This window comes from Lissotriton vulgaris, chromosome 10, assembly GCF_964263255.1.
Source record: "Lissotriton vulgaris chromosome 10, aLisVul1.2, whole genome shotgun sequence".
In the NCBI taxonomy this organism is placed as follows: domain Eukaryota; kingdom Metazoa; phylum Chordata; class Amphibia; order Caudata; family Salamandridae; genus Lissotriton; species Lissotriton vulgaris.
In genome coordinates, this window is record NC_141698.1 from 341,581,645 (window position 1) to 341,608,108 (window position 26,464).

The 26,464-nt window shown below is 46.8% G+C and overlaps 1 protein-coding gene across 1 annotated transcript in view; it reads left to right on the forward strand.

Annotated features, from left to right (window-relative positions):
• The window catches only part of LOC147685206 (D-serine dehydratase-like), a 587,829-nt gene that overhangs the window by 556,187 nt on the left and 5,178 nt on the right, over nt 1-26,464 (forward strand). Inside the window, exon 7 of the mRNA XM_086941117.1 lies at nt 18,753-18,858. Coding sequence (XP_086797243.1) covers nt 18,753-18,858 — 106 coding nt within the window. The remainder of the gene's footprint in view (nt 1-18,752; nt 18,859-26,464) is intronic.

Sequence of the window (26,464 nt, forward strand, 5' to 3'; positions counted from 1 at the left end):
AGCTCGTCATGAGCATGTGAGCGCTGTGCGCGCCCCCCTCCCCCTCAGCACAGCGGGGGAATATCCATTGCAGCGAAGGGGATAAACAGGCCTCAAAAACTGATAACGGATATTTTAGAAACAGAAACAGGTCTCCATGAATGTGGGGAAATAAAAGGGGTGAAAATATTTGCCTGCAATGGAGACACTGTTAATTTAAAATAAGTAGGGTGTATGAATATTGAGGTGGAGCAGTGTAAAAAAAGGGTACAGAGTGCAGCGAAACGGTGGGGATGCTGAGGAAGGGTCCAATTGTGCAGATGTGTGAGTGATGGTTGTGCTGCATGGGGAGTGAAAAGGGGTGCGGTGTGTAGAGCGAACGATGGGGAGCAGTGCACGGGCACTGGTTGAAGCTGAGCAGAGGAAAGGCAGCGCTGGGAGAGCAGCTAAGATTAAAACAAATAAGAGAGGGAAACAGTTTTTAAATGAACTTGTTGAGATGGAGGGGATTATAGTAAACGGAAGATTTTCCTCTGATTTTCCAACTAATTGTACCCACAGATCCATTCATGGTGGGTCTATCTTGGACTATGTGGCTATAGATATGAATAGTTTTTATATTCTAAACGACCTATCAATTTTGCAGACTACACTGAGTGATCATAATGTGTTATCGGTATCAGTGTTGATAAATCAGCCTATCACTGACTCCTGGACTCTTAGCAGTGACTTTGTTAATTTTGCTAACAATACTGGACGTTGTTTTTGGAATTCCACGGCAATTATGGGCCTAGAACCTATTATAGAGAATAAATTAAATGCTTTACAAAGGGAGGACAGCTCGTCTATACCCCTCTTTGAAGATTTTTTGAAGGTGGTAACGTCTGTTGCTAGAAAACCGTCTCGACAAAAAAGGAAGAAAATAATTCCTAGCTCTATTTTGTGTCTCAATAGGGAAATAAATAAACTAGTTAGGGAACAATATCTTTGCAGATCCCTCGATAGAAACAATAAAATAACCCTTCTGAGAAGAAGGAGGCATAGGGTCAAAATGAAAAAAAAAAAGGATAAAGAGGACACAATATGGGTCAGCTTGCGTGAGGCCGCAGTGCGCGGGCAAGCAAGGTTGTTCTGGTCCTTAATTAGTGAGGGCTGCGGAACAAGGTCTTTTCCTTCTCAAATTCCCATTGCTGAAGTCATTTGGACTAGTTTTATTTCTAACCTTTACGCGAGCAACGGCTGTTTAAATGCCTATGAGGATTGTAAAGAAGATAGTTCCCTTATAGATCCTCCCTCTGAGAGGGTTATCGAACGGGCTATAATAGAATTGCACTCTTCTGGTGCAATGGGCCCAGATGAGCTACCTGTTTTGGTTCTGAAGCAGGATCCCAGCTCTTGGAGCAAGATTTTGTTTCCGATATTTAGGTACTGCTTTATGAGCAAAACAGTTCTGCCATCTTGGAAGGGTAGCATTTTGGTGCCGCTGTTCAAGAAGGGCGATAGGAATGTTCCTCAAAACTATCGCCTAATCGCCCTTCTTGATGCAATTGGTAAGGTCTTTTCCAAATGCCTACTATACTCAATAAATGAGTGGGTAGCTAATAGTAATATATTGCCCCTTGAACAGACAGGCTTTCGTAAGAGTCATGGTACTCTTGATAATCTTACGGCGTTACAGATTATTACAGACAAATATGTGAGGGTCCGCGGCGGTAAAGTGTACGCAGCGTTCATTGATTTCTCAACAGCGTTTGATAAGGTAGATCGTCCGCTGTTATGGAGGAAGCTGTCTGCGCTGGGTATGCCTCTTATTTTGTTAGAGCTGGTGCGCGCCCTTCACACAGATATTTGGTGTAAGGTCCTTTTGGGGGGAGAAAGAGGGCTATCTAGGGTCATTTACTCTGTTAATGGCCTCAAGCAGGGTTGTTTGTTAGCCCCTATTCTTTTTTCTTTATATATCTTGAATCTCCCTATGACTCTGGCTGCCTGCGAAGGAATAGCGCCCATGCTGGGAGGTGTCGGGATTTCTAGTTTACTCTACGCCGATGATATTTTATTGTTGGATTTAACGCCTAAAGGCTTAAACAACCGCCTGCATGCCCTTCATTTATTCGCTGAAACTCACTTTCTCAAAATAAATATTTCTAAAAGCAAAATAATGTGTATCGCTGGCAATAAAAAATCTAAATCTGTGAAATTTGGATGGACAGTTGGGGGACTTAAGTTGGAAGTTGTGAATAGCTATGTTTTCTTGGGGAAAGTAATAACTAATAACTCCAGTGAGAAACCCCATATTGATAACAACATGCGGAAAGCAGTGGCCCAAGGGAAACGTTTACAAGCCCTTTATTCAGCCACAGGGAGGCGCCACTTTTCCTTCCTGTTAGAAGTATTTCGCGCCAAGATCCCGTCCACTTTGCTATATGGACTTGAAATAGTGGATTTGGGGCAATGGGGATTTTTGAAGTTGGCAGAGGGGAAGATTTTTCGGAATCTAACCTCTACCAATAATTCATGTACAGCTGCAGCTTTTTGACTGGAGTTTGGAGTTCGTAGTAGTTGGGCCCAGGGCCTAGCGGGGTTGGTGCGCTGGGTTGCCTGTTTGGCGAAGGGGGAAGCGGGGACACTAAGACGCTTAATGAAAGACGAATTATTGGGGTCTTTCAATGAATTCACCCTTCTTGTAAAAAATTTCAGAAGGGCAGTGACACTTCTGAAATTAGATGACCTCCCTTTTCTCCCTCTCCCAGGGCCAATTAAAACTAGTTTTGAAACGGGCCTCATGGGCACTTAGTTTCAGATTAGATAGGGAGTATATTGTAACTAGGAAGGGAGTCACTCCATTTGTCTCATCTTGTGTAATCAAATATAGGCAACCCTACATATCCTGGAATGTATCCCATGGTGTCCGACGATTCTGGTTTCTGTTAAGACAAGATCTCCTGCCTTTAAATATACTTCTGTCCAAGTGGTATGGTACTTCCGCAGCTTGCAACTTTTGCAACTGCCCCAAACAAGATCTGAGTCACGTCATATTTATATGTCCTCCCCTGCTCCCTTTCCGTCGCAAATGGCTACGCCATATTTGCTTGAAATTGAGTATTCTTACTGCTAATGCTTTTGTACATGCTTTAAATAACCCTCCTAATGAGATGTTTTGTTTTAATGTTTTTAACTTTTTTTAATGCTTTTTAGATATTTGTTGAGGGGCTTCTTCTTTTAGCATAGTATGCATTACTGATTCTTGTAACCCGTATTGGCCTTTTGTACAGAAATTGTAACTTTGTAATGTGCTTTGTTCTTTTTTCTGTAAAAATGGTTTTGTATGTTGTATTCATTGTGTTATCTTTTGTGGATCTCTTCGGAGTTCCGAATCAAATAAAATAAACTTGAAACTTGAGAGCAGCTGGGCAACCATGCCAGCATTCCGATTCATGCACAGATGGTCCTGTGTATGACCTGCAGAGCGCGTGAAGTGGCTGCTGAGTGGGACGGGTATGCTCAGACGTGAGTCCCGTGCTCTCCACACCACTGGAGTCAAGCTATCCTGGCTGATGACGGCTGATAGCCAGAAACCGGTCCTAGGATGCTTGATTCCGGTCCAGTTAAAAAGACATGGCTTGGCAGTTCGGGCTGGACTGTTCCCATGAGGCACAGGGTCAAGGTTGATTTGCATATGGCCATGTCTGAACTTGGGTGGCGTGGAGTGCAAAAAAACGATGGATTTAGGCCCAGATCTCTGTACTGAGGTGAATGTATGACATTGTTCTGCATTCTGTCCATCAACTGTTGTTTTTACATTTGTCACCCCGAGTGGGACGTGTATGCTCAGACGTGAGTCCTGTGCTCTCCACACCACTGGAGTCAAGCTATCCTGGCTGAAGACGGCTGATAGCCAGAAACCGGTCCTAGGATGCTTGATTCCGGTCCAGGGAAGACATGGCTTGTCAGTCTGGGCTGGACTGTTCCCATGAGGCACAGGGTCAAGACTGATTTGCATATGGCCATTTCTGAACTGGGGTGGCTTGGTGAGCAAAATCACGATGGATGAAACCCAGATCTGTGACTGGGGGTGAATGTTTTGCCATTATGCAACATTCCGTCCATCATCTTGTGTGTTTTGCTGTTCACCCTATGTGGGAAGGCTATGCCCAGACTTGGGTCCCGTGCTCACTAAGCCACTGGAGTCAAGCTATCCTGGCTGAAGACGGCTGATAGCCAGAAACCGGTCCTAGGATGCTTGATTCCAGTCCAGGGAAGACATGTCAAGTCAAGTCAAGTCAAAAGATTTATATAGCGCGCTACATACCCGGAGGGTCTCAAGGCGCTTGAAGAAGGGTGGGGAATTACTTGTCGAATATCCAAGTTTTAAGTTGCTTTCTGAATGCTAGGTGGTTCTGAGTGAGATGAAGGTGAGTGGGGAGTGAGTTCCAGGTTTTAGCTGCGAGGTAGGAGAAGGATCTACCTCCCATGGTGGTTTTATTGATGCGAGGTACGGTAGCAAGCGCTTGGTTGGTGGATCGTAGTTGGCGGGAGGGGGTGTAGAAGGAAAGTCGTGTGTTGAGGCATTCGGGTCCAAGTTCGTAAAGTGCTTTGTGTGCGTGGGTTAGGAGGCGGAAAGTAATCCTCTTATTGACGGGGAGCCAGTGGAGGTTTTTCAGGTGACTGGAGATGTGGTCTTTACGCGGGATGTCTAGTATGAGTCTGGCTGATGCGTTCTGGATGCGTTGGAGTTTTTTCTGGAGTTTTGCGGTGATACAGGCGTATAGGGTGTTTCCGTAGTCCAGGCGGCTTGTAACCAGTGCGTGGGTGACCGTTTTTCTGGTTTCGGTGGGGATCCAGCGAAATGTTTTTTTGAGCATGCGAAGAATGTTGAAGCAAGATGATGAAACGGCGTTGACTTGTCTGTTCATAGAGAGTGAGGAGTCCAGGATGACGCTGTAAGGATTGCAAGAGAGTTCCACAGGAGCGTCAGGAATCCGAAGAATAATCCACAGTCCTCCCCTACGGCCTCTCGACTCTATCAAACACTAGAGTACGAGAGACACGCCAGGGGAACACAGGGAGACAAAACAAGGGAAGATGGTGAAGAAGAAATGATGTGTAGGTACTCTTCTGGATGATCTGCGTGGTACATCAATTGGGGAACTGGCAATAGGCAGCCTGCAAAGAAAAGCACGTAAGCTACTAGCTATTGGTACCCTACACTGAATAAACACTAGCACAACAAAAAATAGAAATAACACATACCGGAAACCTTACTCTGTGTAGAACATGTATATATACGACGTCTAGATAAGGAACATCATCTGGCTCTGTGACAAGATAATGTAAGGTATTAGTGAGTATGCACTAAACTCAATCGTGATTCTATGGTCTAAGTAATACACTTCTCACTTTAGCTGTTTTGTGGACTTCGTGAAGTATTAGGCACACATGAGGGATATGTAAGGAAATCTTTAGCCACCTCTTCTCTTGCTGGGTTATCTCTAGATGAAAAGCAAAACAACATATATAATCATACGTATGACTAGTTTTTGTATAAGTATAAAAGAGCGCAAAAAGCGCTGTTACCGTGATTCCCTGTAGAGAAGCTGAAGATAGTACCCACTTGGATCCACGCAAGAATCACTCCAAATGCAAAGGCAGTATTCCAGAAGTAGTATTGATAGGGATAACTAAATTACTGAAGGGGGACAAATGTGGAAGGAACACTAGCTGACTGACTAAAGGGAAAGGAGGAGAAAACGGATGTCCAAACCGGACAACGGAGATCAGGGCTGGCTGTCCGGTAAGGCAACTCCAAAACAAGCACAAGCTGAGTCCAGCCGGAAGGCGGGGTAAAACCCGGCCGCCGGACGAGGCTCAAGGAAATGGGGAAATAAGGAAAGGTTCACGAAGAAGAACGTGAACTCCTAACACTAAGGATTACAGGCGCCCAAGCCTGAACGCCTGCAAAACAGCGAACCGCCACTGAACAGGATAGCAATCCGAGGCCCGCTCAAGGACGCGGGGGCCGGTAAAGCACTCTGCCGAGCAGCGCTCCAAAACAGGAAACTCCCAGGCAAAACGGAAGTCAGGCAAAGAAGGACAAGACGGATGCAAAACACGAAGGGAGCTTGACGCAAGAACGTGAAGCGTCGCTCCCAGGTTCCTGATGCCCTAAATAGCGATCATCTTAAAGGGACAGTGTCTTTTAGGAGTCTCGAGGCATGACAGTACACTCCCTCCACAATGGTCCCCTCCTGGTTTGGGCTTGTCAGGGTGTCTTTGATGATACACTCTTAGCAATCGGGGTGCATGGATGTTGGAAGCGGGTTCCCATGTGCGCTCCTCAATACCATAACCCTTCCAATGAACCAAGTATTGAATTGTGTTCCTTACTTTCCGGGAATCTAGGATGGCTTCCACCTCATATTCCTCCGAATCGTGAATAGTTATAGGAGCAGGTTTTAGAGGCACCCTGGTCCCAGGTTCAACTGGTTTGAGTAGTGACACATGGAATACTGGATGGATCTTAAACGATGGAGGAAGGGTTAATTTCAAGGCAACAGGATTGATCACCCTTTCCACCTTATAGGGACCTATGTATTTAGGGTTAAACTTGCGTGGACCCCCCAGAGTAATGTATTTTGTGGAAAGCCAGACCTCATCTCCTGGTATGTAAATGGGCTCCAATCTCCTGTGTAGGTTTGCTCCTTCTGTGTATCTCACTTTAGCCATTTCAAGACTCTCTAAGGCTTTCTTCTGTACTACATGTAGTCTTTCTACCCTGTTGGAAGCAGCAGGAATTGGACAATCAGTAAGACTACCAGAGGGTAACAACTTAGGGTGGTAACCATATGAGCAAAAGAAAGGGGAGGTGTTGATGGAGGAGTGTGTACTGTGGTTGTAAGAGATTTCCGCTAACCAGACTAACTCATCCCAATCCTCTAGGGTTTGCAACATCTGATTTCTTATGTACTGCTCAAAACACTGATTAACTCTCTCCGTCTGCCCATCTGACTGTGGGTGGTGACTTGAGGACAAACGGACGTCTATCTGGAGTAAAGAACATAGACCCTTCCAGAATTTTGACACAAATTGGGTTCCTCTATCGGACACCAGGACAGAAGGAAAACCATGTAGTCGTACTATCTGTTGCATGAATATGGATGCTAGCTCTATGGCAGTAGGGAGTCCCTGCAGAGGTACGAAATGGGCCATCTTCGTGAATAGGTCTACTACCACTAACAATGTATTATTCTTCAGCTTCGTAAGTGGTAGTTCTACTATAAAATCAAGTGACACAGTATGCCAAGGGCCAGAAGGTGAGGGTAATGGCATGAGAAGGCCCACCGGATTGAGGCGTGATACCTTGGTCTGTGCGCATACATAACATGTCTTCACAAATTGTTCAATGTCCTTAAGCATAGTAGGCCACCAAAAACGATCACGCACTGCTTCGGTGGTTCTCTTAATCCCTGGATGACCTGCTATTGGATGAGAATGGTACCACTTCAAAACTTGTTCTTGTAACTCCTTTGCCGGTAACACCACTCCCCCTTGTACTCGCACCAATCCTCCTCTCAAAGATAGTTCCTGTGACCCTACCACTTGCATAATGTCTACCGAGGCTTGACTGATTCTAACTTGTGATAGGAATTCATCCTCGTTATGTATGGTTCCTATAATGTTGGCTCTGGGAATGATACAGGTTTGCTCTATGGGAACTGAAGGGGTACCAAAGCCCAAACGTGATAGGGCATCAGCTTTGCCATTCTTCCTCCCAGGTCTATACTGGACTGTGAAGTCAAATTCACTGAAATATTGGGACCAACGTAACTGTCTCATGGACAGTGCTTTAGCAGATTTGAGGTATTGGAGGTTTCGATGGTCTGTATATACCACAGTAGGATGTCTAGCCCCCAAAAGATATTGCCTCCACTCTTCAAATGCCCTTTTAATGGCTAAAAGTTCCTTGTCCCCCACGGCATAGTTATATTCAGCTGGGGTGAACTTATGGGAATAATAGGCCACAGGATGACATTCGCCCGTCAGCACGTCAGCTTGAGATAGGACACCTCCCACCGCCACTTGTGAAGCGTCCACCTCCACCACAAAGGGCAGAGCAGGGTCAGGAAAACGTAAGACAGGGGCACTAGTGAAAGCCTCCTTTAGGAGCTGAAAAGAATTCTCCGCCTCACAGGACCAAACAAAAGGAACACCTTTCTTCAAAAGGGCTGTAATAGGCGATACCAAGGTTGAGAAGTTACGGATGAACCTCCTATAGAAATTAGCTAGGCCCAAGAAGCTCTGGATTTCTTTTACCGAACAGGGAGCTGGCCATGCAAGAACAGCCTCTACTTTGGAGGGATCCATGCTAAGACCCTTAGGGGAAACAACATATCCCAAAAAAGGTACCTCCTTGGTGTGAAAGGAACATTTTTCAAGCTTGCAGTACAATTGATTGTCTAACAAACGTTCCAACACATTGCGTACATGTTGTTGATGTTCAGTCATGGTAGAAGAAAAAATTAGCAAATCATCTATGTAAGCTATCACATAGACCTCAAGCATGTCCTTTAACACCACGTTAATGAAGAATTGAAATGCCGCAGGGGCATTGCATAGCCCAAAGGGCATTACAAGATATTCAAAAAGACCGTATTTGGTACAGAAGGCTGTTTTCCACTCGTCTCCCTCCTTGACCCGCACCAGATGGTAAGCTCCACGTAGATCTAACTTAGTGAAGTATTGGGCCTTGCGGATCATGTCAAGGAGGGAGGCAATCAGAGGGAGAGGGTACCGATTCTTTATAGTCACATCATTTAGTTTCCGATAGTCAATGCAACAACGCAGACCCCCTTCCCGTTTTGGAATAAAGAATAAAGAGGAAGAGGCCGGAGAACGAGATTGACGTATAAACCCCTTTTCAAGCATGGAGTCCAGATAATCACGTAAATACACATTCTCCTTTTCAGTGAGAGCGTAGACTCTGCTGCAAGGTATCCTGGCCCCTGCCTCAAGGTCAATACGGCAGTCATAAACTCTGTGTGGGGGAAGGACTTCTGCTTCCTTAACATCAAAGACCGCCTGTAGATCCTGGTAACAGGACGGAAGAACATGACCATTCCAGCCACTGTTATTGTCATTATTTATGTCATCCACGGCAGCCCCAACTAAGGACGGGGATATGACAGAAGAGAATGTTATGGTAGAAGTCACCCAATCAATGGTAGGATTATGCAACCTTAACCACGGAATACCCAGCAGAACAGGAATCTGAGGAGAACAGATTAAATCGAACATCAATTCCTCACGATGATCAGGTTCTATAGTCATTCTTAACGGGGTGGTACACCAAGTTACAGGGCCAGATTTTAGAGTACTACCATCAATCGTGGTGACGTTACTAGGTGTCTCTTTCTTGGTACAGGTTATATTATTTTCTTTTGCCCACTCTAAGTCCATGTAATTCCCTGATGCCCCAGAATCAATCATCACCAGGACATGTAAACCCAGTGCACCTTGAGTAAAAAATGCAGAGACATAGAAATGATTAGTGGGGGTAGTGATAAGGTCAGAGGAAGAGACTGTAAGACCAGACCTACCTGGGTTCCTCGTCTCACAAGAACCCAGGCTTACTAGTTTCCCGAATACTTGGACTGTGAGGGTTTTATCGGGCATTCTCGCAAAAAATGACCCGCTTTACCACAGTATAGGCAAAGTCTAAGGGTCCTTCTCCTCTGTCTTTCCTCGGGAGTCAAGGGTCCTTTAATTGTACCTATCTGCATAGGTTCGCTATCTTCACTGGGTTTCTCTGGAGCACTCTTTTTCTCCCTTGTAACAGCGTATCTATAGTCGTGCTTCCCTTTCTCCTTCTTTCTTTCTTGGTATCGATGGTCAATCTTAACTACCAGATCAATCAACTCTGTACAGGAGGTGGGAAGATCAACTATCTGAGATAAAGCATCCTTTAAATCATCCCGCAAACCCCTATAGAAGATGGTACTACGTTTTTCTTCCGGCCAATCGGATTCAACCACCAACCTACGAAATTTAGTTATATATGTCACTAAATCCTGAGTTCCTTGTTTAAGGTCTAGTAATTCGGTATCAGATGAGTGTGTGTACATATGTCTGTCAAATAGTTTGCGGAATTCTCTCCTGAACGCCGAGTAACTATTTAACAAAGGGTCATCCCTGTCCACTAATGGTATCGCCCAATCAGCCGCTGACCCGCTAAGGTATGATATTACAAAGGCTACCTTGGCCTGGTCTGAGGGAAAACAAGCAGCTTTGCAGGTAAAGTGCAATTGACATTGGCTGAGGAAAGCTGCGCAGCGTGCTGCGTCTCCTGTAAATCTTTCAGGGGGTGCTAGAGGTATGACAGGGGGAGTGGTTACTTGTACCACTGAAGCTCCTCCTCCTGTCGCCCCCGAGGCTTGGTGTCTTTGAATAGCGTCTACTCTTGTCATTAGTGATTGTGTTTCAACCTGCAGGTTACCTAACATACCCGCTAAATCTGCCAAAGTTATTGCTTCGAGATCCATGACGCTCGGGCAGAACACACCACTTGGGCTTCACGTTCTGTAAGGATTGCAAGAGAGTTCCACAGGAGCGTCAGGAATCCGAAGAATAATCCACAGTCCTCCCCTACGGCCTCTCGACTCTATCAAACACTAGAGTACGAGAGACACGCCAGGGGAACACAGGGAGACAAAACAAGGGAAGATGGTGAAGAAGAAATGATGTGTAGGTACTCTTCTGGATGATCTGCGTGGTACATCAATTGGGGAACTGGCAATAGGCAGCCTGCAAAGAAAAGCACGTAAGCAACTAGCTATTGGTACCCTACACTGAATAAACACTAGCACAACAAAAAATAGAAATAACACATACCGGAAACCTTACTCTGTGTAGAACATGTATATATACGACGTCTAGATAAGGAACATCATCTGGCTCTGTGACAAGATAATGTAAGGTATTAGTGAGTATGCACTAAACTCAATCGTGATTCTATGGTCTAAGTAATACACTTCTCACTTTAGCTGTTTTGTGGACTTCGTGAAGTATTAGGCACACATGAGGGATATGTAAGGAAATCTTTAGCCACCTCTTCTCTTGCTGGGTTATCTCTAGATGAAAAGCAAAACAACATATATAATCATACGTATGACTAGTTTTTGTATAAGTATAAAAGAGCGCAAAAAGCGCTGTTACCGTGATTCCCTGTAGAGAAGCTGAAGATAGTACCCACTTGGATCCACGCAAGAATCACTCCAAATGCAAAGGCAGTATTCCAGAAGTAGTATTGATAGGGATAACTAAATTACTGAAGGGGGACAAATGTGGAAGGAACACTAGCTGACTGACTAAAGGGAAAGGAGGAGAAAACGGATGTCCAAACCGGACAACGGAGATCAGGGCTGGCTGTCCGGTAAGGCAACTCCAAAACAAGCACAAGCTGAGTCCAGCCGGAAGGCGGGGTAAAACCCGGCCGCCGGACGAGGCTCAAGGAAATGGGGAAATAAGGAAAGGTTCACGAAGAAGAACGTGAACTCCTAACACTAAGGATTACAGGCGCCCAAGCCTGAACGCCTGCAAAACAGCGAACCGCCACTGAACAGGATAGCAATCCGAGGCCCGCTCAAGGACGCGGGGGCCGGTAAAGCACTCTGCCGAGCAGCGCTCCAAAACAGGAAACTCCCAGGCAAAACGGAAGTCAGGCAAAGAAGGACAAGACGGATGCAAAACACGAAGGGAGCTTGACGCAAGAACGTGAAGCGTCGCTCCCAGGTTCCTGATGCCCTAAATAGCGATCATCTTAAAGGGACAGTGTCTTTTAGGAGTCTCGAGGCATGACAGACGCCCAGGTTTCGTGCGTGGTCCGTCGGGATGGGTGCTTTTCCAAGGGCCTCTGGCCACCAAGAGTCATCCCAGGCGGAGGGGAAGGTGCCTAAGATAAGGACTTCTGTTGTGTCTGAGTTCAGTTTCAGACGGCTGTGATTCATCCACTCGGCTACTTCTTTCATTCCATCATGTAGGTTGGTTTTGGCGGTGTTAGGGTCTTTGGTGAGTGATAGGATCAGTTGAGTGTCATCCGCATAGGAGATGATGTTGAGGTTGTGTTGGCGTGCGATGGCCGCGAGGGGGCTCATGTATACGTTGAAGAGGGTGGGACTGAGTGAGGACCCTTGTGGTACGCCGCAGATGACTTCAGTGGCCTCTGAGTGGAATGGTGGGAGGCGGACTCTCTGGGTTCTTCCGGTGAGGTGATCCATTCCAGTGCTTTTCCTTGGATTCCGATGTTTCTGAGGTGCTGTAGAAGGATGCTATGGCAGACTGTGTTGAAGGCTGCGGAGAGGTCTAGGAGGATGAGGGCGACTGTGTCTCATTGTCCAGTAGAGATCGAATGTCGTCTGTTGCTGCGATGAGGGCGGTCTCCGTGCTGTGTTTGGCTCGGAAGCCTGACTGTGAGGAGTTGAGGGATTTGTTGGTTTCGAGGAAGGCGGCGAGCTGGTTTTTGACGGCTTTCTCGATGACTTTGGCCGGGAATGGAAGGAGCGAGATGGGGCGGTAGTTTTTGAGTTCGGTGGGGTCCGCTGTGGGTTTTTTCAGAAGGGCGCTAAGTTCTGCGTGTTTCCAGCTTTCCGGGAAGGTGGCGGAGTTGAAGGAGCAGTTGATGACGTCTCGGAGGTGTGGTGCTATGATGGAGTCTGCTTTGTTGAAGATGTGGTGAGGGCAGGGGTCTGTGGGGGATCCTGAGTGGATGGAGTTCATCAGGTGGATGGTGTCCTCAGTGGAGATAGGGTTCCAGTCATTAAGGATGTTCAAGGGGGGTGAAGGTTCTGCAGAAGGTTGGGTGGGTTGGTCTCCGGGTTGGTTGTCGAAGCTGTTGTGGATGTCTGCGATTTTGTTGTGGAAGAACGAAGCTAGGGAGTCGCAGAGGGCTTGAGAGGGGGTGATGTCGTTGGAGTTGGCTGAGGGGTTGGTAAATTCTTTGACGATGTTGAATAATTCCTTGCTGTTGTGGGCGTTGTTGTCTAGTCGGTCTTTGAATGCGGCTTTCTTGGCAGATCGGATAAGTTGGTGGTGTATGCGGGTGGCGTTTTTGAAGGCGTCCCTGGTGCTGGTGTTTGGGTCTTTTTTCCAGGCCTTCTCGAGGGAGCGACAGAGTTTCTTTGATTTCTTAAGGTCATCGTTGAACCAGGAGGCGTTTTTGCTGCCTAGTTTGATATGACGTTTTTTCAGCTGTGCTAGGATGTCGGCGCTGTTGGATAGCCATTGGGTGAGGTTAATGGCTGCTTGGTTGGGGTTTGAGGAGTGGGCAGGGGGGTTTTGAAGAAGCGATGAGGAGATCTGGTCGATGGTGATTTTGTTCCAGTTTCTTCGCAGAGTAGGTTGAGGATGGTTGTGAGTTGTGGTCTTATTATAGATAAAGTGTACGCAGCTGTGGTCCGTCCAATGGAGAGTAGTGGTGTGACTGAAGGAGACATGTTTGCTGGAGGTGAAGATAGGGTCGAGTGTGTGACCTGCGATGTGGGTGGGCGTAGTGACAAGTTGTTTGAGTCAAGAGGTTGGCGAGATTGTCCAGAAGGGAGGTGCCGTTGCTGTCATTGCTCTTTTCCAGGTGAAAGTTGAGGTCTCTCAGTGGAATGTATTCCTCGGAGGGGAGGGCGTGTGGGGTGATAAAGTCAGTGATAACGTCGCTGAATTGTGCATGGGGTCCTGGAGGTCGGTAGAGGAGTGTGCCTCTGAGTGTGGTATTGGGGTCGGTGTGGATCTGGAAGTGAAGGTGTTCAGCGCTGGCAAGGTTGACGTCAGAGCTGGTTGAGATGCGGATGGAGTCCTTATGGACGATAGCGATGCCTCCTCCTGTTTGGTCGGTGCGGTCCTTTCGGATGATCTTGTATCCTTCCGGGATGGCGATTGTGATGTCTGGGGCTGATGAGGCGTTCATCCATGTTTCTGTTAGGAAGGCGACGTCGGGAGAAATGGTGTCTAGTAGGTTCCAGAGGTCGATGGCGAGTCTGTGGGCTAAGCGGGTGTTGAGCAGGATGCATTGTAGGTGGTTGGAGTCAGATATCTGTTGTGTGTTCGTGGATGAGGAGTTTATCTTGGTGCCGTCGAACTTGCAGGAGTAGCATGTGAAGGGTCCATGGGTGTGTCCAGGAGCGGCTTGGGCGCAGTTGGAGAGTCGGCCGGGGTTAAGGGCTAGGAGGGTGTAGGCGTCGTATGTAATGCGGGAGGGCTGGGCATTGCACGGACCAGGGGGTCTGGCGTTGGGCGCGGTCCAGGCGCGGACGGGCGTAGACGGGCTTACCTTTGGCGCACCTTCGGCGCAGCCGTAGCGCGTGGATGCTGCGCGTGGGGGTATCTGTTATTAAATGGACATTGAAGGGGGAGGGGCGTGGGAGGGGCAGCAGGGAGGCGGGAGCGGTGCGAGGAGGAAGGGCTCTGGGAGACAACAACAAACAAAATGGAGGCGGTGAAAAGTCGAGTGAGGCTGGGGCACTGAGATAATATTCACTAGCGCTTTTAAACAGGCAGCGTTATTGTGCACAGATAGAGCGCAGTTCCGTTTCCGTCGCGCTGTTTAAATGGCACCAACTATGCAGCAGTACAGAACACCAGAAACGCTGTTGCGCTATTAAAATGGCACAAACTGAGCAGACTAATAAATCACCAGAAGCGCTATGAGGTCAAACAAATGCACAATTTAAAGTACAGACACACAGACAGTCAGAAGTCAATGGGTGAGTAACGATACCACCAGGAGCCAGGGAGCGTGGGAGCGACCGCGTCTGACGAAGTCAGGACGGTCACAGCTGTGCCTTCTACGGAGTCTGCAGTAGGGGTCAGTGGGTGGGAGGGGCAGCAGGGAGGCGGGAGCGGTGCAAGGAGGAAGGGCTCTGGGAGACAACAACAAACAAAATGGAGGTGGTGAAAAGTCGAGTGAGGCTGGGGCACTGACATAATATTCACTAGCGCTTTTAAACAGGCAGCGTTATTGTGCACAGATAGAGCGCAGTTCCGTTTCCGCCGCGCTGTTTAAATGGCACCAACTATGCAGCAGTACAGAACACCAGAAACGCTGTTGCGCTATTAAAATGGCACAAACTGAGCAGACTAATAAATCACCAGAAGCGCTATGAGGTCAAACAAATGCACAATTTAAAGTACAGACACACAGACAGTCAGAAGTCAATGGGTGAATAACGATACCACCAGGAGCCAGGGAGCGTGGGAGCGACCGCGTCTGACGAAGTCAGGACGGTCACAGCTGTGCCTTCTACGGAGTCTGCAGTAGGGATCAGTGGGTGGGAGGGGCAGCAGGGAGGCGGGAGCGGTGCGAGGAGGAAGGGCTCTGGGAGACAACAACAAACAAAATGGAGGCGGTGAAAAGTCGAGTGAGGCTGGGGCACTGAGATAATATTCACTAGCGCTTTTAAACAGGCAGCGTTATTGTGCACAGATAGAGCGCAGTTCCGTTTCCGTCGCGCTGTTTAAAGGGCACCAACTATGCAGCAGTACAGAACACCAGAAACGCTGTTGCGCTATTAAAATGGCACAAACTGAGCAGACTAATAAATCACCAGAAGCGCTATGAGGTCAAACAAATGCACAATTTAAAGTACAGACACACAGACAGTCAGAAGTCAATGGGTGAGTAACAATACCACCAGGAGCCAGGGAGCGTGGGAGCGACCGCGTCTGACGAAGTCAGGACGGTCACAGCTGTGCCTTCTACGGAGTCTGCAGTAGGGGTCAGTGGGTGGGAGGGGCAGCAGGGAGGCGGGAGCGGTGCGAGGAGGAAGGGCTCTGGGAGACAACAAGAAACAAAATGGAGGCGGTGAAAAGTCGAGTGAGGCTGGGGCACTGAGATAATATTCACTAGCGCTTTTAAACAGGCAGCGTTATTGTGCACAGATAGAGCGCAGCTGTTTAAATGGCACCAACTATGCAGCAGTACAGAACACCAGAAACGCTGTTGCGCTATTAAAATGGCACAAACTGAGCAGACTAATAAATCACCAGAAGCGCTATGAGGTCAAACAAATGCACAATTTAAAGTACAGACACACAGACAGTCAAAAAACAAATGCACAATTTAAAGTACTTTGTTTTAAAATTATTTTCCCCAATTGCTTCCCAATACAGGAAATGACACAGCCATTAAAACAACTCATTACTGACATCCCCACTTCTCGACATAAGTGCCCATATTGTTCACCTAAATGTTGAATCGGGGAGCAACCAGGCCTCAGCGGCCATCGCTGAAGCCTATCTCCCCCTCAGAGGCTCTCATAGCGTTCTCTCTGTAAAAGCTCCACAAATACCATACTTTGTTGAATTTCCTTGGGCACCTCTGTATATAGGTTGTCTCCTCACATTGCAGGCACCAGTCCATATTCCTTACCCATGTTGCCACAATCAGTGAATTCGGGGCACCCCAGAAAAGGATTATGTCTCGCCTGGCCACACCCGGCCACATGGCTTGGCAGATCGGGCTGGACTATTCCCATGAGGCACAGGGTCAAGTCTGATTTGCATATGGCCATGTCTGAACTGGGGTGGCTTGGTGAGCAAAATAACGATGGATTAAACCCAGATCTGTGACTGGGGGTGAATGTTTTGCCATTGTGTAACATTCCGTATATCATCTTTGTGCTTTGCTTACAAAATACAAGGCATACTTGAGGGAAGTAGAGGAGGAATCCCCACTCGAATTCAGGGTACTTGCGACCCCATTACTTGGTCATGCCTCTTGCAAATATATAAAACAGTTAGGAAGCATGACGTGGACCCCATCGCAACCTTGAGAGAATGGTGGAAGCAAGGCTTGGGACTCCTCGAGGATGCTAATTGGGGAGCGGTGTGCAGGCACCACAGGGAAGTAGCCCTAAAGGCAGGGTTTCCACTAGTGCAACTTCAGATTTACCACTGGCCATATTACACTAGGTCAAGACTGCACCACATGGCAAAATAAGTGAGGCCACTATCTTGAGTGGATGTGGACGTACAGAACACTAGTGCACATGTTATGAGAGTGGCCCTGAATTCAACCCTTCTGCTCCAGGGTGCGTCAACAAACGAAAGTTATCACTGTGGAAGATGTACACCTCACCCCTGTGCTGGCAATATTGGGGATATGGGAAGGACAAACAATGCCTAAATAAACCCTCCTGTGGAGTAACATTGTCCCGGGTGTGGCCAGGCGAGACATAATCCTTTTCTGGGGTGCCCCGAATTCACTGATTGTGGCAACATGGGTAAGGAATATGGACTGGTGCCTGCAATGTGAGGAGACAACCTATATACAGAGGTGCCCAAGGAAATTCAACAAAGTATGGTATTTGTGGAGCTTTTACAGAGAGAACGCTATGAGAGCCTCTGAGGGGGAGATAGGCTTCAGCGATGGCCGCTGAGGCCTGGTTGCTCCTCGATTCAACATTTAGGTGAACAATATGGGCACTTATGTCGAGAAGAGGGGATGTCAGTAATGAGTTGTTTTAATGGCTGTGTCATTTCCTGTATTGGGAAGCAATTGGGGAAAATAATTTAAAAACAAAGTTTTTAAAGAGTGAGATAAAGAGTCAACAAATGTAGATTGATGAAAGAAAGAGGCATGAAGTCAAAATGAGATTAGTCAGCTTTGATATTCGGAAACCATGACATTTGGCATTACGGCTGGCAGACTCTTACGGCCATGTAAACATTTATTTTTACAAATTAAACACTGGCATCGCCCCATTGAAACATTTGACATAAAATTTCTTCTAGAAGGGACAAACATGCAAAAGGATAACAAAGGTTGTTGGTGAAAGATCACTATGAGCTTAGCTGTTGTTGTGACCTACTTCAGTTATTGTGATAGCATCCACATTGAGCTTCCAGCCAAACAATCTGGCCATATTGCAGTGATTCCAACATCACAAAGACCATCCTATTAGAGCCTTAAGTAAACTTACTTTAATGACCCCAGCACATCACTTTCCTATGGCTGCCAATTAATTAACAGATACAATTAAAACTCCTCAACCTAGTGCATCAACCCGTGCACTGGTGCAAACCTGACTACTTCACCAGGCTCATGTTGGCATATCCATTATATCAGGATCCTGTCCCTCCACTCACAAAGATAAAAGTGTGTTGGGGTCAATTTAATCACTTGTACTTGTCTAGGGAAATCTCCCTACTGGCCTACCAATGAAGTAATGGAACAAAATGAATCCCCACGTGTTGTTCCACACAAGCACTCCAGCGGCATTACAACTGTCCTCTAACCCGCAATCGTATGTTCTCATTTCCAGTGTCCTACATAAGCTCTCAGGTCTCTTCCCATCACATATAAATGTCTGCTACCCTTGAGAGGCAATATACAATGCAGTCAATTGTAGCTCACAGAGCTCCAGCCTGATACGCAAATGGCTTTCCGAAATCCTCAATTGTGCTCCATTGTGAGTGATAAGGTTGCAGTTCAACTCATTGGTCTGCATCTTGTTGACTAATTCGGCCTTTCGGGAACTGAAAGACCAAGTCCAAGCTACCATTATCTGCTCTTCTTTTCATCCTCTCTTTCCTGCATACGCCTCTTATCCATCTCTCCCGTTCTTCTCCTCCACTTGTTAGTGGCAGTGGTCCAAGAGCATGTAAATATTTGCCCATTCACTGAGTTTTCCATTCATAACGGAGTCCCTCTATGTCCTCCTTCAGATCTTAGGAATTGAAGAGAATAGGGCATGCAGGTGTAGACAATTGACTCTGTCTTTTCTTTCCAACAGGCTTGTGGGAATGTCTCAAGAACACGGACGCATCGAGCCGATCTCGGGGAAGATGGACTTTTCCAAGTTTCCACTTGGAAGCATACTCAGAATCATTCCTTACCACGTAAGTATTAAGCCAAACTTAAGACAACAAGACTCTTCTCTATAAAGTTGGAAGACTGAGTGACTATTACCTGCTTTCAAACCTGGCAAACAAAATTCCTGACAGTAAAATAATGGTGTCTTATTTTTAAGATGTCAATGTAAGGAGGTAGCATTAAAACAAAATCCAGTTTTGCATTTTGGAGGAAGACAATGGTACTTATTCAACAGAACACAGTCCTCAAGTCCCAATGATCCTTAAACGTATACATGTACATCACAATTTTAGGTTTAGATGACATGGTAGAGCTCTACAATCTGGGTTGAACATAACGGGAAACAGAGGGCCTCCCAGGATATTCTGCAGAGCAGGTTTTGTTAAATTTAGCTAGAGTATGGATCAATACTCTGGGCCTCTGTGACACTTGGAGGTCTTGGCATCCTAGATGTTGTCAATTCACACACGTCCACAGCTCACCATACTCAGTCCCAGATCGATCTTATTTTATTGCATGCTCCCGATTGTCAACTACTGATTCAAATTTTGCCACGCGGAATCTCAGATCATTTGCCCCTACTACTTCATCTTGGACCGCCGCCACTTTGACTGCGCCCTATGTGGCACCTTAATGCTTGATATTCTGTGATAAAACCTTTCCCCAGTCACTAGGTGCTGAACTCCGTGCCCACTTCTACACTAACGGGGTCTGTTACCAGGGCCGGACTGGCCATAGCGGGCACCGGGCGTTTCCCTGGTAGGCCGCTAGGGTGGGGGCCGGTTTTGTTACTGGGGGTCAGCAATGTCGGCCCTCGGTAACAAAATCGGCTGAAACCGGCCGTCGCAAACTGCTCACCTGCACACCTGCACTCCCCCTGACCCCAGGCGGGGGCCAGCTGAGCACTTTTCCAGTGCCGGTTTCTGTTCTCAGTCCGGCCCTGTCTGTTACACGTGTTAGTACTTTGTGGGCGGCTGGTAAACTGGTGATAGGTGGATTTGCCAAAAGTCATATTAGAGCTCAGGAGCTAGACCGTTCCTCTCTCATTGCCCAGCTGGAAGCACGCGCCCTTTGACTAGAACAACTCTTAGATTTGAATCCCCAAGAGGACATCTCCCGACAACTTGATCTCATCCGTGATGACATCCATATATACTCGCTTGAGACAGCGAAAACCCTTTGGCAAGCCACAACGGCCAAGATTTATCGTTCTGTGGGACAAAAATGGGAAGCTGCTTTATTAGTTGTCCTCCCACCAACAGGCTAAAATGCAGCCTCCCTCAACGTCCTTCGCTAACTATCATCCAATATCACACCTCAACTGCGAAGTTAAAATGTTTACCACGATATTGGTAAACAGAGTCAGTTGGGGCCTGACTACCCTGGTGTAGCCAGACCAAAGTCGCTTTCTACCCTCCCGGAGCAAGCAACATTGTATTAGTGATTTCACATGGTCTTGGCCCACCATCATCGATTGCGGCAGGATCTAGCACTGCTCCTTATTGACTTCGAGAAGGCCTTCGATATGGTGGACTGCAATTATCTTCAGTTTGTGATTGTTTGCAGCCGATTTGGATCACGCTTTCGGAACATGGTCTGTGTCCTTTACGCCAACCCAACAATTCGGGTACGTGTCAATGCGGTATTATAAGACCCCTTTCTCTTTAGAGAGATGGACCAGGCAGGTATGTCCCTGTCCCCCCTACTCTTCACCTTGGCAGTAGAACCTTTGGTCCAACTCATATGTACAGACCCCCAGCATTCTGGTTGGCCCTAGAGTGTAGGCCACGAGGACCACATTGCGTTATAAACAGATGATATGCTTTTGTATATTGCACATATTGTTAGTGGTCCTAGGTGTCTTCAGCTGCTTAACGCTTGGAAATGGCCTTGGGCCTTCGGATGAACCCCTCTAAATCCCTGTTAGTTCGCCTGGCACCGGCTAGGGACTGCTTTGTTTGGCAGACAACTATCCCTCTCTGCCAACTTCGTTTTAAATACTTTGGCATAGGGTCGCTTTGCACTGGATCTCACTAGGGCCCTTAATCTTCAACCTTTGGTCTGGAAATTTAAGGCAGACTTCGCCAAAAGGCGGGCCCTTCCATTTAATGTTCTAGGGCACATTGCACTGTACAAGATGATGATTCTTCCAAGATTTCTTTATATTTTTCTGAATATACCTCTTAACTTGCCCTGGATGTGGTTTCGGGATTTGGATGGAACTGCAAGGAAAATTATGTGGCGGTGTTCTAGTTCACGCCTGTCCTTCACACACTGTCAATGGGGCCCTTTGATGATGGCCTGGGAATGTCTAATCTTTATCTTTATTACCTGCCCTCACATCTTGTCATCCATGACTGGTTCAATGGAGGTTGTTCAGATCCTGCCTACCGTTTGGAACTTTCATTGCTGGGTTTACTTCTCTTGCAAGCGATGCTTTATGGATCCCCGATTTCTACTTCCATGCCTTTGGTGACTAGAGTGGTGTTTCTTGCGCGGAGGGCCGCACTAAGACACGTGCAATGGGAGGTGAAACTTACGCAACAAACTCCTCTCTGCCATGGTACCTGGTTGGGAGAGATGCCGGTGCTCTGTGGTTTCCGATCCTGGGACATTATTGGTATCACATGACTGGGTGATGTGTGGCACACACCCAGTTTTATAAGTACCTTCAACTCTGACATGCTCTCCACGTTCATACCCAGTCACTTGAGGCCCTCCCAGAACTTTGGAAGTGAAACATCTAATGGGATGGGGACTCTCCCAGATTTATCACAATCTTGTAATCAATTCTCCTGATTCCCTGGACCATGTTAGAGCCCGTTGGGAAAGTTGGTTGGGCCCCATGGTTGATGAGGACTGGCGAAACATAATGATGGCCCCTCATATACTTACTATCTCCTCCCGCTTTAGGCTGGTCCATACATATTATTTATACTTTGCATACCTTTCTCCAACCCGCCTATGTCAAGCAGGTACCTATCCTTTTTCCGCTTGCCCTCGTTGTACAAACCGACCCAGCGGATTTTTACCATATGGTGTGGACCAGTCAAATGATGTATCAGTACTGGACCGGGAGTTGTCGGATGTCATTGAGTGGGATGTCCGCATTTCTCCCTTGCTGATTCTCCTTGGTGTTTTTGAGGGCTCAGGTGGCACCAGGATGGAAAAAGCGTTCCTGGGCACAGCCCTTTTGGTTGCAAAGAGCGACATCAATGCACAATGGATGTGCCCTACACCCCGATCCTCTTGTCTTGGGAGAATGGGCCTGGATTGGTATGCGCAGCAAGAGCATGTGGTCTCGAGGCCAGGGGTTACCCCAGAGGCATGGACGGGTGTGGGGAAATGGTTGGGTCCATTTTTGTAAGAATGCTATTGCTATACCTTATTGAACATCACCTATGCTTTATGTGATATGCTATTTGAGTGTTCTTGCCTTGTATAATCAGGATGCTTTATCATATGCTGTGCTATATGTGTGCCACGTTCTGTGGATGAAATGTAATAAAGTCTGTTTATCAACAAACAAAAAAATAGATAGAGTACAAGCAATTGGCTGTGCTCAGATAAAGCGTCAAGGGAACATGGCAAGGGAAGACAAAAAGGAAGAGCCTTCCAGTACTCCATGCCTCATTTTTCCAAAGAGACTTGAGCAGGAACCCTCTGTGACCTCTTGAGTCCCTCTTGTAGGAGGCTGGATATCTAATGTTGCAAAGATGCAGTCAAGCTCTTACGTCGGATATTTATAACCGCACATTCATCACCTTGTGAATGTTTCGAGGTACCAAACTGGATCCAAAATTATTTCTAAGCAACCGCTTCTGCATGCCAGAAAGTGGTGCCATCTGACTTCCCGTCGACCCAATACTACCTCCGAAAGTGACTGGACAGAGCAATGTATATGCACCACCCCTGTGAAATGGCATCAGATCCATTGTTTCCAAATCCTTCAGCACAAGTCTGAAGTTCCACTCCCAAATGTGTATGTTTTCTCAGATGCCAAAATTGCATTTTCTCAGACAGTGTACAAGTGAATTGCCTCCTTCACAAATCATAGGCTCTAAATCCTTCTGCTACTGCAGGAAGTAGATATTGGTCACAGATCTACAAGGTTTGAGTATGGTGACTAGATTCGGGGTACGACTAGCATTTGTGTGACAAAGGGACCCTGATCTCAAAGGCAATCAGGGAGCAGAAGGTGAAGTTATATGTTGCTGAAACAAGAAGCAAAGTAAGTCGCCAGCTCACTCTCGAGTGTCATCAGTCCCCATGGAGACGCGGAGGACACCAGTCAGGCTTTTGCTAGCCTGTCGTGCTCTCGCGCTGACTGACCCAATTGGTCTGCCATCGGGCTCCTTGCGTATGCTAGTCGACTCTAGTCCACTCTGCTGTCGGATACCTCGTCGGCTCCAACATCCCTGTCAGCGACACAATAACACCTATTTCTGGTCCAGAACTGACATTAGCCTACACCAAGTTTAGTTCCTATTATGAAATTACAAAGGTACATAGCCACACTTTGTATGAACCCCATCCTCTTCTTTGACCGTGATATAATGGGAGGCTGGAAGCCTTGTTTACATCAGATTCTAATGGCATTCAAGAACTACAAAATGTTCTGCATGATGAAAATGACAATGAGGAGCTTCCTCCTCCCTACTTGATGCTGGCTGATATGTAGATCTGCAGAATGCCAGTGGCTTAGACACCCTCCAGAAACAAAATTGTTCCCTGTCAATAGGGCCCTTCACTGAGGACCTTCAACTACATACTGTTGCAACTAAAGCAACTCTGTTGATGGAAATCCAGTAGCTTGAGCCTACTGCATCAGAAATCGTACTGCCATTTACACCTTAACGTCAACATGGAATAAGCTGTGTTCTAGCCCCCCTATGTAGTCATCTGGTGGCAAGGCATAATAGGCCTTGCCCCGGACACCCACTTTTATGATCTTGCCAGCCATCACTGATTAATTCAGGAACACCCTTATCCAGACAATCCAAAACTGGCAGGGTGCAGCAAGATATGTGTTGTGGGCTGGCGACATGAATGACTGTGTGGGTTGAGCCATGGGCACCAGTGTTGTGACTAGATGACATGCCTAGATACGAACCACAGGATTATCTGGTAGCATGCAAGCATCTCTTATGAATATGCCATTTGATGGTTCAAAGCTTTTTGATAAAAGTCTCACTTCGTTGTGGAGCATTTTAATTTCAGCTGCTTTATTGCCCACTGATTTCTTTTGCTTTCACTAGCCCTTCAGTTCCCCCACCAGTACTGAAATTTTAGTAGGGACTCTATGAGTCTAGCTTGCTGCGAAAGGTAATCCTCCCAACCGGTGCTACGGGTAGCAACAGCTCAAAAGGATGCGGTGGTGACAGGGGCTGTGGTCACCACTAAGGATAGCAATCTTCTTCCACTTCAACTGCCACGGATGTGGCCTGACTACTTTGATTACCCCTCCCAAGGTCATTCACAAACCGATATCAGGCAGAATCGGATTTTCTTGTCCAGCTGGTGTGCTCCTACTACAGGTCAGTGGATGCTACAAATTTCCCAACAAGGCTACACCCACCCCTTCACATTCTCTCTCTCTCTCTCATAGTACACCTGTTTCAGTTCAGAATGCAGGAAGCAGAAAGTGGCATGGAGTGCTACTTCTTCAATTTTTTGGTGACCAAAAGATTTGGTGGTTTGAGACCAATTCTGCAACTTGCTGCCGAAGGACAAGTTCAAGATGTTGACTTCAAGGAGATTCTGGCTACCTGAATAATTTACCTGGGTTTGCATGATGCATGCTTTCATGTGCAGGTCCGGCAGTCTGACAGACATTCCCTTTGTTGAGTGATGTGGTTGGAGCAATACAAAATTGCCATTCTACCATTTGGTCTCACCTCAGCCCTACAAGTGTTTATGAAGGAAATCGAGATTGTCAATGCCCATCTTGGAAGGGAGGGGATACTTGTTTTCCTGTATCTCAATGACTGGTTGCTAAAGCTGCCTGCCATATCAGTCGCAGACCCCCTGCAAACGACTGTTACCTTCCTGTCATCTGTGAGGTTCACAATCAATGGGCTGAAGTCCCCCTGCAACCTAAACAGATGATCCCCTTTATTGGTGCTATCCTGGACTTGATGGCGATCAAGGACATCCAGCCCCGCAGATAGTCCAAGATATTCAGGATATCATTCAGTTGTTTCAGAGTCATTGCTTGGTACCTGAAAGGATGGTTCTGAGGCTTTTTGGCCTGGTGTCTTCAAGCATCCTGCTGGTCCCAAGTGCCCTTTGGCACATGTGGGCTTTGCAGTGGGTGCAGCATTGGGGTTGACATTGGGCATGTGCCTCTCAAAGAAAGCTGCCTCGGACCATCTTTGGTGACTGTTGAACACTAACCTAACTTGTGTCAGGCCAATTCCCTACTCCATCCGGAGCTTACAATCGTGATGAATGCATCATCTCTGAATTGGAGTGGGCATCTGGGAGAGGTGGATATCCAAGCGTTCTTGTCCCAAGTGAATGAGTAACTCCATACCAACCTGCTGGAGCTTTGCACTTTTAAGTTGACTCTGAAGGTCTTCCTCCCATCCATCACGAGGACAAGAGAAAGCCTGTTCAGGTTTTAACAGGCAACACAACTGGCATGTTGTATTGCTACAATAAGGGTAGTGTATGTCTGCGGATCCAATTCCAGAAGGTATTACGTCTGAGGAATGGCTGGGCCGTCTAGTGCAATCTGACGGTAAACCATTTATCATGATTGCTGAATACCAGGATGGACACGCTCAGCAAAAGACAACTTACTGACTGCTTGGTCTTACAGGACTTCCAGTTTTAAGTCCCCTGTTCAGACCCTCCAACTTTTGGCAAGTACTGCTTTGGGATCTGTTTACAATTCATGTAAACTGAGGTTAGGAGTATCCATGAGAAGAGCAAGTTATACTTTTTCTTGTAGATACTCTGTTTAACGACAGATTCCTTACCCACTGCCTCATCCCCATTCTTTGGAGAGGACCTTTGGGATTCTAAAATGATTCAAGGTTAAATGAATGTCATCTTTAGTCAGTCTCTGATGATCTGCATGTGAGTTGCAGAAACATCTCAAGATAAACTGAATTCATCACTTAGGGGTGGTGCCTTTTTATGCCATGGACTCAGATAGTGCCACCTGCTGGTGCACAGGAGCAGTTCCTTTGAAAAAATGCAGATCCAGTCTGTAGCCTTGGAACATTAATAAGGTGAGTAATCTGCTGTAGGTAGAGCATCCACCAGAATCAGTGCTATCAAACGTAAATTAATTTGTTTATCTGTGTTATCCACATGTGCTGCAGAGCATTGAATGCTGTCATTGGCTTGGAAGTAAGTCTTGTAAATATCTCAGTCAATGCTTAATTTGTAAAAGAATGAATACTAGTGCCTAAAGTTCTGCTCAGAAGATGGCTGGCGTTATTAAATGTCCATGCGCCGAATGCCAAGGCTGCTAGTCTTGATTCCACCGCATGCACTTTAATCCACTATCAGACACTCCCTGGCCCTTTATGTCACTCTTTCAGGTTCCTGGTGTCTTCTTCTGTGATGGTTTTCTCATCTTTCTCTTCCTTAGTCTTAACTATTTGTGTGTTTTTCCCTCTC